This window comes from Falco naumanni, chromosome 7 (genome assembly GCF_017639655.2).
Source record: "Falco naumanni isolate bFalNau1 chromosome 7, bFalNau1.pat, whole genome shotgun sequence".
In the NCBI taxonomy this organism is placed as follows: Eukaryota; Metazoa; Chordata; class Aves; order Falconiformes; family Falconidae; genus Falco; species Falco naumanni.
In genome coordinates, this window is record NC_054060.1 from 27,618,394 (window position 1) to 27,632,528 (window position 14,135).

The window sequence follows — 14,135 nt, forward strand, 5'->3', positions numbered from 1 at the left end:
CACCCATTTGAGGGGCGCCCCAGACACGTGCTCGGAAGAGCCAGGAAAGTTTAAGCGGCCCGGGGAAGGCGCCTCTTGGGGGTGCACCCCCCCTCCAATGTGTTTTTTCCAACTCTTTGTGCTCGGCGCTGCTCACATCCCCGCAGACCCCACCCAGGTTCAGTGCCACGAGCGTCCACCCGCGCGGTGGCGGGGAAAGAGTCAAGGAGCCGCTTTCGGCACCGCCGGGGGGAACCCACCGCCGCCGCCCCCCCGGCGCGGACCCCTTCTCCCCCCGCGGGGTGCCGGCTCCGGCTCCGTCTCCGTCCCGGGTGGGACCGGGGGTCCCGCCTGCAGCTCCGCACCGGCGCCGGCAGGTGGCGCTCTGGTCACAGGGACGGCGGCGGCGGCCGGGCTGCTCGCCGCGGGGCTCGGGCACGTCCCGCCCCGGACCCTGCCCACTGCCGCCCGCTGCGGGGGCAACGGGGCCGGGCAGCCGGGGGGTGATGATGGGCAGTGGCGTATATTCCTCTCTCTCGGGGGGGGACACGATTGGGTTGGACCCCCAATCAACTAAAAAGAAAAGTGCTAAATATACGAGCCGGAGCGGCAGCCAAGTAGACAATTAGCCGTGAACGTTAATTTCTCCATCTGTCAGGTCAATTTTCACATGTAGGAAACATCCCATTGCGCCCGCCTGGGCTGGGGATTCGGCCCTGGGGGTGGGGTAGGGGGGGCTGTGCCCCGCGGCACCGCGCATCTGCCAGCGGAGGTGTGGGGGGGCATCGTACCCAGCCCCGCGCAGGACAGTGCCAGCCGCGGGGACGGGGCGGCGGTAGCGGGTCCCTGCCGGGCCCCCGGGCCCCGTTTGCAGCTGCTCCGCGCCCAGAGCGCCCGCTCCGCGCAAGCAGCAGCAGCTGCCGCCTGCGCGGCTTTCCCGCCCCCGCGCTGCGCAGCCCGCCCGGCACCCCCGGCCCGGCCCTTTCTTGGGTCTTGGGAGTGTGAAGGGGGCAGCTGCGGGAGCCTCCGCGCTGTAGCCACGCCACTTTGGGACTGTCCTGCGGGGTCACTACGAAATAGCATCTGTCACCCCCCCGCAACCCCAAACCTAAACCCAAACCCCAGCCCGCCCCGGCTGCGGCTCCCCCGCCCCGCTCACCCCACCCCCCCCGCCCCCGCCCAGTCCCTCCTCCCCTGCCCTCCGAGCACTTTTCCAGCTTTTTTTGCCGACGTGCTCCCGGTCCTTCCCCGTGCCGCCGTGGGGAGCTCACTCCGCCTCCCTCTCCCAACCCAAACTTCACTCCCTCCTCAGCATGGGAGGCAGCATCACCTAGCGCGGCAGCCCGGGCGGCGGGGACCGGCGAGATCACTGCGGGCACCCCCGACCCCCGCCCCGCCATGGGCACCGCGGGCCGGCAGCGCCGCCGGGCTCCGCTGCGGCCGCACTAGCGGAGCGGGGCGCGGGGCAGGGGCGCGTCCCCCGCTGTCATGATCGCGGCCGCCGGCAGGAGGGGGCTGGGAGCGGAGCCCCGGGCGCCGGGGGTAAGTTGTCCCGCACTCCACCCCGCCACCCCCCCCCTTTTTTTTTTTAACTAGTTGCCCCCGCGGAGGTGGGAGCGGCGTTGCCCGCTGAGCTCTGCTCTCTCCGCAGGTGGCGGAGGGGAGCGCGGCGCGGGAGCTCTCCCCGCGGAGGAGGCCGCCCGCCGCCCAGGAGGAGCGCTGCGCCAGCCGCCCGCCGCCCGAGGGAGCGGGGGCCGCCGCGGGGGCCGAGCCGCGGCCGCTGGAGCGGGCGGCGGCCGGGGGCTGGTGCCGGAGCTGCCAGGCCCAGCTGGCCGAGCTGAGGAGGCAGGCGGCACGGCTGGCCGGCGGCTGCCCGCCCAACGCCCCGCCGGTAAGTGCGCTCGCACCGCTCCGGGCCCGCTGGGCGGGGAGGGGGCGCGGGGCCGGGGCGCGTCCCCGCGGTCTGGGACGGGGGCGTGACGGCGAACCGGCGCTTCCAGCCCGGAGGGTTCTGCCCGACTTCAAGGGTTTCCCCTCCCGGGCTTTATCAAAAAGCGAAACTGCGCGGCTGGACGCGCACCCTCCGCTGCAGCCACCGGCTGCCAGAAACGTTTAACGCAAAATAATCGCGAGTTTCCAGGAGGAGCGGGCGAGAGCGGCGCGGCTCCGTGCGGGACGGCCCCCGGCCGAGCCCTAGCCGCCCCCAGCGCCGGCCGAGCCCCCGCGCCGCCCCCCGGGGCCGCCGCCGGCCGCCCCGCTCCGGGGCTGCGGGCGCGGGGCTGCTGCGGGGCTTTGCCCTCGCCCTTCCTGCGGGAATCTGCCGGTGGCAGCGGCTCGGCTTCTCCTCCCGAGGAGCCCGTGAAACGCCGCTGAAAGTCACCCGCTCGTGTTTGCGGCGCTGGAGGAGGCTGCGCCCCCCTGGGTGCTGGGCTGCGCCCCCCCCGGTGCCTTCCTGGCCCCGGTGGCCCTCGGGCAAGCCGGGGCCGTGCCATTTTCCTCCAGCTGGGACTTCACGGTGGCCCTTCATCTCTGGGAGTGAATGGAGGAAGAGCGTGGGGACGCCGGAGGTTTTCTTTAACACGTGTGCAGCTTTATTTGCATGTACTGTAGTTGTATGCACAGTTTTTCCTTCCCGTGTGTGTCTCCTTGTATCTTAGATGTCTTTATTCCTCTTGTCCCTTTTCTTTTAGTCAAAGTGCATGAAACAAAACTTTTGAAAGGTGGTATGGGTGGAAAAAATACAGTCTTGATGCAGAGGCTTGCCTAGACACCTGGAGAGATCCCGAGGATTAGCTGACAGGACAAAATGTAACAGAAGACCCTGAGATTGTGTTTCAGGGCACACAAAACGTGTGTTGGGTCTTTGATAACATTTGGAAGTAACATATTGTTTTCTAAACAATGCTTATCGGGATGTTTGCAAGAATGGGGGGGGAGGGTCTGAAGAGGAAGCCAAACCCTACTGACCTTCATTTTCATTCAAAGAGTTCCTGTATGATCTACAGAATTCCCATTGAATCTAAATATAGTTTTGTTTGGAAGTGCATTGTGGAGCAGTGTCCGAATGTGTGGCAAGGTTTGCATTTTCAGGCCAGATCCAAAGGCCTTTGAAATCCACAGGAGTCTCTCTGTTGACTTGCTGGGTTTGGTGTGGGCTCTGATTTCTGCGGTGTAAAAGGTCACGTATCTTATCTCATTGAATTCGGGACTGCAGGACCTTTTGTTTCTGGATTGCTGCAAACGGTGGGAAGAAGTTTGGTTTCCCCTGGTGAGGCGCGTGCGATTGCTGGAGCGAGGAGCACATGAACCCCTGTTCCCACTGCTGGGGTGCCCCAAAGAATAGCGTCCGATCCGGGAGCGGATCACTGTCATGGGAAAAGCAAGCTGCCAGCGCAGGAGAGTCGGGGGCCTTGGCCAGGTGTTCAGGTGAGGAGACCTGTGAGCAAAGGCCTGTTTGTGTGGTCTCCTTCCTGCAAGTCCCTGGGGACATCCTTGATAAGCACTCGATGATGGGTAAATTAATCCCCCTTTTCTGCAGGGTTTCAAAGCATGCCTAGGAACGTAATAAAATAGTAGTCATCACAGTGTCAGAACCTCAACAGACCTGATCGCAGAGTAACAGATACCTGGAGTTTACTTACTGAGTAGCATGTGGTAGCGTTAGATTTTAATTATTATTTTTTTTAAAACATTTGCTAATGCTTACGAGAACTCTAGCCTAATTGCAGGCTCAGACCCTCAGTAATCCTGGTGTAGTGAGCAGCTCCTCAGGAAGGAAGATGCAATGAACAGCCCTACTTACTGACTTCTGAGCGTGAAGTAGGTTAGCGGGAGATAACAGGCAGGGGTTCAGCTACTCAGCTGCTGTGAATTGGCCTTGCAGTGGGAATCTGATGCAATAAGCTGGCAGGTTGAGCACTGTGTAATGTTACGTTTGTGCCAGAAAGGCAGCTTGCTGCTTCCCCCCCTCCTTTCTTGTTTAATCATATAACAAGACATCTGGAAAAGCAGCTCCTCTCCGTAAGAGTTTCATGCCCATGCAATAAAAGTCCAAAGAGTTTCTTACAAGCTTTTCTAATGCACTGTCAAACTAAGCAAGTACTGGGTGAGTAAACACCAGAAGGCTACTGCTTGGAGCATGCTGCTCTCAAAGGATTTACCTCCTTTGCCATAATAATTAAGGGATCTTTCAGCGCAGATTCAGAAAGATTTCCACACCTGGTTGAAAACCCTTTGGAAAGGTGGGTGGGTGCCTCTGAGATGAAAGAAGGGCTAGTTTCCTGCTGTTGATATCTTTCCTGATGAAAGAGAGGAGGTGTGTTCTCATGCGTGGGACAGCTGACAGGGGATTGAATTCACATTAGAATAAAAAGCCAAGGTACTGTTTGGAGTCTGTGGGGATAACAAATCTAATTGCTTGAGAGGGCTATGATTCATACAGTTTATGTGTTGCTGTCCTTTCAATTAGACATATTTAAAATATATAATAAATTTAAAGTTTCGGTGCTCAGATGATGTGCATTGATTACAGAATACTGTTAGTTGTTTGTGTCTCTTTAAAGCCCTCCAAATCTCTGTGGACAGCTGATAAAAAGATACACCTCTTTGCTTATGTTAAAACTCTTTTAACAGTTCTCCCAAGTATTTACTGCACCCTACGCTGTCAATTCCCTTCTTCTTACTGCTGCTGCCTTTACAGCTTGCCACCACGGTGAGGCCTGTGTGTGAATCAAAATGCGATTTCCATCAAGCATGGATGGAAACGAGCAAAAGCTTAATCTGAAATTATTCCAGATTAGCATTTTGGTATTGCAGCATCAGCGGCTGGGTCACGTACCGAACTAGTTCAGGAAGGAAAAAAAGAAAGGTGCCTTGGTTTATCCCTAATTAAAAGTTTTGTATGTGCCTTGCAGGCTGGGTCCCTGGGGAGCCGGTAATGGGATACAGGATCTCCAGCCACCGGGGTTCTGGCTGGAGTGGAGAGCAGGTTGTTGTGCCTGGAAGTTGTTGCTGTTGGCAGCTGTGGGGCAATCCACGGGAAATGAGTTGGTGGTCTGTGTCTCACTCCCAGCTGGCAAATAGCCTTGTCACAAAACCACCACAACAATTACTGCTAATTGGCATCACTGTTGGCAGTTTCACAGGAGAGGCTGAGGACTGAATGGGGATGTAGATTGAATTAGTAATAATAATACTTAGCACCTAAAATCTTCACAGTGCTTCACAAATGCTAATTAATTAATTTGTGTGATGCCCCTGTTTGATAAACCCAAACGTGCTGTCATTTAAAGAGGTGTATGTCTCCAAAAGGAAGGAAAGGGACAGGCAGGGACTGTCCAACGTGAGAGACATGCTCCTGCAGCTGCTTAGCCGCAAGTGAACTCTGCGCTCCCTCCAGTGCAGGCAGTGCAGGCAGGCATTTTACGGCTACTGTAAAATGGTTTTAGCTAATCCCCTGTGAGCAGAGGAAGAAAGCTGTCTTGCTATGAGAAACGTGCACACTGGTACAGCTACATCCAAAGAAGGGTTTTATACTGGTATAAATATTTTGGTTATAGAAAAGTGAGAATTGTACCCACTTACACTGGAATAAAAGGATTTTTTTTATCAGTACTTAACGGAGGCCAAGACCAGAGGAAGTTCACTCTGGAAGTGGTTGGTTTTGAGGATTGTGTCTCTCCCAGCCCAGTGATTCAGACACCCCATTTCACTTGCCCACATCTCCCTCATCCCTGCCCCCCCAATCTGAGCAGTTTGTATTGTACCCGCTGCCAGTGCGGGTGGCTGTCAGAGGCAGCGTTAAGTGGGGCAGGAACACGCGTATTGTATTGTAGCTTGAGTTCACCCAAGTTCTGGCTGTCTGAGTGTTTAAGAGCTTCTTTTCATCCTCATTTCCACATACCCACCCCCCCACCCCCCCCTTGCTGCATTACTTGCGCTGTGTTATATGAGGCACACCGCTGAACAGCTCCCAGGGAGCCTGAAGGACAAGGGAGCGCATGTGGGCTCTTTATTGCTGGTGGGGTGGATGATGCTTTTCCTCTGGTACCTAAAAAAACTGTATTCCCAGTTGAGTGGGTGAGCTGTGGTTGGGTGTAAAGAGGCACACTGGCAGCCCTGGTCTGCAAGGAGTCTTGGTGACCAGGACAGGTCTTGCCTTTGGTTGCTAATGAGCCATGAATCATTTGAGGGAACTAAGCAAGTCCTAGCCCGCTGTGTCCTTGGCAGGACTCTGTGTTACACCAGCTAGAGTTGGAGGAAGCCCAGCTTCTCCAGAAAAAAGGGGAGGATAGCAGTGGCTTTAGATACAGTTTGCGCTGACACGTCTCAGCTGTGCAACGCTGCTGGACTGACCTCCCACCACACCCGCTTCTGATCCAGGCGATGGTCCTTGGTACACCCGTACGTGTTGCTGATCACCTCCCCTTCAGGTGATGCAAAGAACAAAGTTTTGGGGAGGGCATGCTCTTTCCTGTGGGTTTGTACTGTGTGCTGAATACCCACCACGTGTTCCCATGAGGAGCAGAACTAAGGAAGATGGTTTGGTAGCATGGATGCTTTGATCACCTCCTTTGCTGTCTCCATCCCTCTGCATTAGTCCCAGCTGTTCCCGGCGTGTCCCTGGTGACTCAGTAAGAGGCACCTCTGCAGCTGCACACATACTCTTTGGCTGACAGTAAGCTGGTGCTTTAGGTATCTGGCTTCTGCTGAACAGGAACAGGTGGGTCCTAGCCAGCTTCTCTCACAGCCAGTCTGTGGAAGTTGCAGGAACTTGCTCTGAGCTTTCTACCTCAGCTTCAGATCATTTGGCAGGTTCAAAAGCTGATAAGGAGTGCTGGCAGCAAGGAGGATGGAAAGAAGGTCAGTGCAGGACTTCTTACTGCTTTGGAAATCCAGGCCAACAGGGCAAGTGTGGGATTGAGGACTGTGGTCTGGTTGCATGAGGGCCAAGGGATGCTTTGTTAGTCCCACCTTGGCTACTCTGATGGCATGGTATCAGGAGGACTATCAGCAAGGCGAGCTTGCGTGATCCCTGGCTGCCAGTACCTGTCTCCACACTGTTCAGGAGCCTGGGAGAGGGCTCTGTGTCCCCAGCACTGGCCTGCAGCATCATGCTTCCTTGAAAGAGCTGGGGTTCAGAGAACATGGGGGGCTTCTTGCAGCATTTGGGATGCGTGTGGGATAGGTCTAAGCTTTTAGAAGCAAGCCCTGACTTTTTGTGGAATTTTTCTTCCCCTTCCCATGCCCATATTTTCTCTTCGTGTGTCAGCCTCTTCTACTGAGTGGCATGGTCACCTGGAATTTGAGAGTCCTGGTGATAAGGCTGCTGTGTCTTGGGTAAGTTTGGGATCCTCTGCTCCTGAGGGGCTGTCTTTCTTTTCATGGGAGGCCTTTCTGCAACTAGGTTGATGTGGATAAGGTGAATGGAGTGGGAAAACTGTGTCTTTTACAGATTGCTCTCTAGAGGAATCCAGTTTTCAGGGCTCTCCACAAGCACTTAATGCGCCTGAAAATGTTTTATATTTCGCATTTCAAAAACGCCTAAGTGGAAAAGTCATGTCTTAGTTAATAAATACAAAACTACGGGGCATTTTTTTGAGATGCGCATTTAATATTTAATTTTGTGAGAGAGACTCTTGCAGAGACTTGGCTGTGGAGTGCTCCAGGCTATGAGCTCAGATGTGGATTTCAGGTACGTGTGCAGTCTAATAACGGGGTTAGTGACAACAACGTGTCAAATGTGTTGACATGAGCAGTTCCCTTGTTTCAGTCAGCGCGGTAGTCCCCATGCTATATGATACGCAGCAGAAACTAATTGTAATGAGTTTGCTTTAGAAATTTAGGATTTTCAAGCATGCCCTTTTAAAATACAGGTGAGTGGGATTATCTTGCAGTTCAGATGCCGGAGGCAAGAGACCTTCTAACTGGGGGATCTGAAGTGGGGGGAGCAGGGATTGCACAATTAGCTGAAGGTACTGCGGTCTCCTGGGTAGCTGAGGATAATTAGTATTGCTCTGGCTCTTTCTCCAGCTAATTCCTTCAGCACCCTGCCCTATTAGGGAAAAGGGAGGAAACACATAAACCATTTCAAAGTCCCAGGGGGTGGAAAAGAGCATCTGCTCCTAACATCTGAGGTTACTTTGAACCTGTTGAAATATGTAGTAGCTGCTTTATTGTTTTTGCCAAGAGTTTCCACCTACAGTGATCACAACCTCTGACTTCTTAACAGTGAGGTTGTAGGAGGCAGCAGTCATCCTCCTCTTCCCCAGCCCACAGTAGCAGATAGTGGCTGCTTCTGTGGACCCAGCACTGCAGGGTGTTGGAGCAGGGATGGCTGAAACCACCTTTTTTTTGTATTGAAAGAAAAAGATTTTTCTTTTCCAGGAGCAGGATCACCCACCATGTACACGGTTGCTGCATGGGTCTCCTGCTGCTGGGGTACCCCACTGTGACTGTACTCTGTGGGTCTGAATCCTTCCCACAGTGAGGATGCCAAAGCAGCGAACAGCCAGTTAGTCCCTGGGTTTTCAGCTGACAGATAAGCATTTTGTTGTGAAAAGTGAGAGGAGATTTTGCTTCGCCCTGGCTAGAGGAGGAGACTCTATCTGGAAATATGTGCTCATCTGATAGAAGATTTTTCCGTGACAGTGCTGTTGCCTTTCTCAAAATGGAATTACCTTCAGGAACTAGATCTATTTGGATGTTGTTCACACTGGGTATGGCAGGCAGCTGCCCATCTGGGAGTATTGTATGGCCTTTTCTTTCTTTTTTTTTTTTTTCTTTTTTCTTTTTTATTTACTGGAAATATATGGGCTGTAATTTGCCTGGATTTGTTTCTCTCTTCTCTGACTTCAGACCCGCAGCACTGGAATAGATTTTGTATTTGTGTCCAGTATATCCCCAAATGGAAAGTATCTTTAGGAAGGAGGAAGTCTTGTCTGTTGCTGGTTGTGTTTGTGATCAGGAACAGGCTGACTTCTTTTGCAAGTGTCTACTAATTTTGTATAGTCCTTCAGATGAGTGTCTTATGGGGGGAAACTTGCGCCTTCCTTTCAGGAGAACCATGCCTCCTGCTGCCTTTATTAACAGGAGGAATTGCATCCCACTGCAGGAATGTAAGACGTGAATTAAATCCCTAGATCTGTTGCTGACTTTGTGAATTTGGGCAAACTGCATCATATCAGTGTGTTTAATTTCTCCTTTGTCCAGCAGAGAGAAAATGCTTCCATCTTCTGTCCCTTTTTACTAAAAACTTCATTTTTTTACATTTTTTTTGTGTGTGTGTGGTGGGGACCATCTCTATGACATCGAGCATCACTGTCTCTTCTTAATAGACCTATCTGCTCCTGTAACATGCATAATAAGGAAGAATGTATAACACAGGGACACAGAAAACAACTGACTCTGTGACCTGCAACTGAACTTTTAGGTTGGGTGTTGGGGAGGAGGTTCTGCCACTGGGGTCTCTGCAACAGCAAAGCAGCAAGCACAGCCAAGGACTTAGATTAATGGTGAAGATAGTAATAGATAGTCCTAAAAATCTGCCAGTTCACCAGGAGGGGAGTGGCGAAGCTGTGGAAGGGGACTGAAAAGTGCTGTGGTGCATGTCCAGGTGAAGGGGAGCTTGATTAAGTAGCAGGTATCGGATCTGCTCGGGTAGCATGGACTAGCGCTGTGCCGATGCTATCTGAAAGGGGTTTATCTGCACCACGTCTCCCTGTGATAAAACTTGAAAGCTGCCTTGTGGAAATATGGTGTGGCCTTGTAAATTGGGAGCTCTTCAGTGGCTTCAGTCCCTCATACTGCTGTAGAAGTTTATGCCAAAGTGTGTTACTTATTGGTTTTTCATGTTTTATTCTTAAATGGAAAAAAAGGAAAATTTTGTAGAGGAACCCAAGAGTAAAGCTTCAAACAGCTACTCCAAGAAAGAGGCGTGGTGGGTATGTGACACTTTGCAGGAGTAACGTATTCTTCTCTAGGGTAAGTTAAAGTGACTGTAAACTTTTGGTGTATAGTTCTTCGGACTGACTTCTTTGCCTTGAAGCTGTGTGAGGTCTTAAGGTGTAGCTGGAAGATGTTTTTGTATTGGAGAAAGAACCTTTAACTGGTATGAATCTATCTCCCTGTTTTAGGCAGCATAATGCCACTGTTGCATGTTCGTTTTATCACCAGGAGTCTGACTGTTGTATGCATCACCCTAAGGTACAGTGAATCAGCGAAATCTCGGCACTTGCTCACAAAAAAAGGCTTACGTGCGTACAATTACCCTTCTTTTGAGTCAGGCTTTAAAATCAGTCTTTGATCAGCTTTCCTGGAGTTTGGCAGGCGGCTCTGAGTTTCGGCTGGGGCCGGGCCAGTATTACCATACGTCAATACCTGTGCAGAATTGATTGGAATGCCAGACGGCTGTGGAAAAATGATCAATTTTCATTTAGCTCTTAGCAAATCTTCCCCTAACATTGCTGAGGGATTTTACACTGCTCGGTGGATGGGGTGGGAAGCCTTCTGTCCAGAGCTGAAATGTGATACTTCTGGCTCGGCTGGGCATTGACCGGCTTTCAGATTTAGCTGTGAAAGGGAAGCGTTAGTCCTAGTTCTCACAGCATTCAAAAGATTACGTGAAAATGTGTTTCCTGTTTCACCACAACATGCAATTTGTTACAGCATGGTTTGTGTCGCTGTCTGTGTGTATATATTGATCAGTGCTGGTTATACTGTAAATGGGCAGCGTTTTGTTTTGTGTTTTAAGCCGTTTGGGAAGTTAGATGTACTCAGTTAGTTCTGTACTCTTTCTGGTGCCTTGTGTTGTTCTACTGTGTTGTATGTTGTAGCATGTATTTACTCCTGGCATTGCCGCTGTTCTCGTGGATCGGAGTACAGTGGTTTCCTACACCTTGCATGTAGCTCTCCTGCAGTGGTTGCCTGCTGCTTTTTGCATCTCATGTGGCTCCTGGTAGTTCAGAAGTGGCACCTATGCCCAGGGTCCATCATGTGGCCCTTGGCAGAGTGGTGCTGCTGAGTGTTTTGGAGGGGGTGAGCCTGCTGAGGTGGCTGAGATCAGTGGCACTAAGCTGGGCTGCTGGCACATATCGAATCCCCATCCTGAATTAGGGCAGCAGGAACTGTTGCCTTCCCCAGACCACAGGGTGCCTCTGGGAACTCTTTGGGATGTGTCAGTCTTAACAGCTGTCAGAAATACGATGATGAGCAAGTGGCTTGTACAAATCTGTCCATCCCTGTTTCAGTTACTTTACTACTTTTTGAGTCATCTGTAGAGGATCTCCATACTGTTTGGTGTGGAGTGGTGGAAGCCTTCAGCTCTTCCCTTGGTAGCTGTTGGGTCCTCTTTGAGTGCCCCTGGACAAAACGTGCCGGTGTTGTGACAGACCCTCTCTTTAATGCCAGTTTGTCTGCTATGGAGTGTAAAAGCAACTGCTTGTATCTACTGCCCAGCTGCAGCCAGGATGAGGTGACCAATGGCACAGTTCTCAGGAGGGTCAAATGGCCAGGAGGCAAACCTTATAAATGTGCCCTGTGCTTCAGTTGCATGCTTGGTAGATGTGGGTGTGGAAGTGGCTCCAGAAGCCAAGGCTGCTGCCAGGCCTGGATGACCAGTCACCAGCCCAGACTGGGAGCATCCCACATGGCCTATTTCATACAAGTAAGGGATTTTCAGCTGCAGTAAATAGCAAAAGTTGGACAGATCTGGCTTCTGTTCAGCAGGTGAAGCTTGATGTCTAAATGATCGAAGGAAGGGTAGGGAGAGAGCTGCATGAGCCAGTCCCTGGCAGCTCCACTTGTGAGAACGAGTGCTCCAGCACCAGAGGGGAATGGAGCTGAATCTCGGGTAATCCCCCCGTGCTGCCCTGGTGCTGGGTGCGCATGAGCAGGAGAGGTGTTCCCGTCCCGCTGCCTGGCACTGGGCCCACTGGCCCCAAGGAAACGGTCATTAGTGAAGAGAAACAAATTTGCTTTACAAAATTTGGCCTTTGAAGGTTGGAGGTGAGGCACAAGTGACTTTGCCACCGTCATTTCTGGGTGATGCTGGTGCTGCTGCTCTGGCTGGTGAGCAGAGGGTGGAAGGGAGGGTTTGCCTCCGAGATACCCCTTTGAGGAGAGGTGCCGTAGCCTTAATATGAACCACAGGTGCTGCCGAGCTTTTGTGAGCTAAGCTGTCTTAAAAACTATGCCGTGGGTGAAACATGGGCCAGGATTTGGCCTGTAACTATTTTGCCTGTAGCTTGTAATTAAATATAAAGTTAAACCCAGAATATCCAGTTAAAATGTTCAGGTGTTAGTGTAGCTTGTGTAACTGTGAACACAGAAGTGAGATATTTTGCTGTCTCCCTCTGAAGATTTTGTTGCAAAGAAAGGCAAATACATTTGACATTCCTCCAACAAGCTCTCACAAGGGTAATTTTGTGTGGAAGATTGAGTGGCAGGGAAACACTGTAACATATTGTCCTTTTGTGGGTTTTGTAAAGAGGAGATACAGTTGAAGTAATTTATAATATGCACAGAGTCTCAGCAGTCTGCTGAGAGAATGTCTTCAGCAATTACCTGTAAGAATAAAGTAAAAATAATTTATTATTGATATTTGCATTCCACATATTAAGAAATATTTCTTCTGATATTGTTAATTTTTTATTTGTAGGCTCCAAAGGAGTGTAGAGTAAGACAAATGTGGTTGAGAAAGAAAAATATATGAGTTAATGTATTAAGTTTACATATTTTTCATTTGATGGATTTATGGTTTTTAATTACATGTTCATGTCTTGCATTGGGATCCCTGGGGGCCCTTTCTGAATTTCATACTTACACTCTTATAAATGTGAGATGCTTTAACCTGCCACCTTGTGCAGTCTTACTGCTGCTTGACTGACCTCTGGTGATGTTACTTGTTATTCAAGTTTAAAATCTGAGACCTCCACAAAGAGCTACATGATTAAAAAATACCCGCGTGATGGAGAGAGTTTCTCAGCTGGCAGGTTGTACTTGTGAAACGCAGACCGTGAATGAGTTCCTCTGATGTTTGCATGGAAGGGTGGATGTTGTGGTCAGCATTTGCCCGTTGATCACAAGTAGCAATGCCCTGGCCTCAGCTCATGGCTGTACTGAGTCCCTGGGAGCTGTTTGGCAGCGGAAAGTAGTGATGGCTTTGGCAGCAGCCTTTTGGGGAGCGGTGGCAGGGTTTGGAGAAGAGTGTTTGCAGTCAGTCTGAACCTGGCTGTACGTGTCTCTGCTTCTGTCTCCAGTTACATATGGCGCTGGATTTTCATTTCATAACAGTTTGCGTTGTGGTTCTTTTATTGACAGTGGAATTGAAAACCTGTGTTAACAGGTGGAAAATGAAGCCTGTTGGTGCTGTGTAGTTTCGGTTGATTTACGCTGGTGAAATGAAGAGGAAGCCAGGCTGCAGAACTGAGTCCATGTCTGTGTTCCAAATCTGTCTCTCTGTGTAGGTATCAATAGTTCCGTCTGCTTTTTTTTTTCTAGCACATCCTCTTCATTCTTCTGTTCAGTGGAAACATAATTACCTGTGTGTGTGTGTAAACAGTGCCAGGATCTGTTTGGTATAACTAAGACATAGCTTATCCAGGAGGCAAACAACCCAGGCTGATAATATTCAGACTTTCCAAAAGAAATTTGCCTTGGGACTGAAACTGAGCGCAAATATTCAGCCCCCACTTGAGCCCCTTTTCTCACATTTGTGCTGTATATCCTTTTATTATTCTGGTCATGGCTGCCCCTAAGCACAGACAGCTCAAGAGCAAAATAACTCCGATCTGTGCTGCAAGAATTTGGTTGGGGTTCAGCTTCTTATTGCCAAGCTGTTTGATGACATGAAAGATATGTTATACTCAGGGCTGGCTTTTCTGACCCACCACCGGGTTCTTCACTGAGCGTTTCATTGCTGTGGGAGGGCTTGACTCTCGTAGGATTGGGTGCGACGAGGAGTGTGAAGCGGGTAGTTAAAGAGCTGCAATGCACTCTTGACCCTGGGAAGTGAACACAAGGGAGAACGCAAAGGCGTTGTTCTCTGACAGCAATGCGTTGGAAGGTGTCTACTTTTCTGTGTTTTTCTCTTTGTAGTTTCCATTCTAATTCCTCTTGCTAGTCCGGGTTCAGTCTGATTTTTCTTTCTTCTTGCCACT

The 14,135-nt window shown here is 51.0% G+C and overlaps 1 protein-coding gene across 1 annotated transcript in view; it reads left to right on the top strand.

Moving 5' to 3' along the window:
• Positions 1-1,215: 1,215 nt before the first annotated feature.
• Positions 1,216-14,135, top strand: part of KIF26A (kinesin family member 26A) — a 102,606-nt gene continuing 89,686 nt past the window's right edge. The window contains exons 1-2 of the mRNA XM_040601816.1: positions 1,216-1,521; positions 1,631-1,870. Of these exons, the coding sequence (XP_040457750.1) occupies positions 1,468-1,521; positions 1,631-1,870 (294 nt within the window). The 5' untranslated portion in view covers positions 1,216-1,467. The remainder of the gene's footprint in view (positions 1,522-1,630; positions 1,871-14,135) is intronic.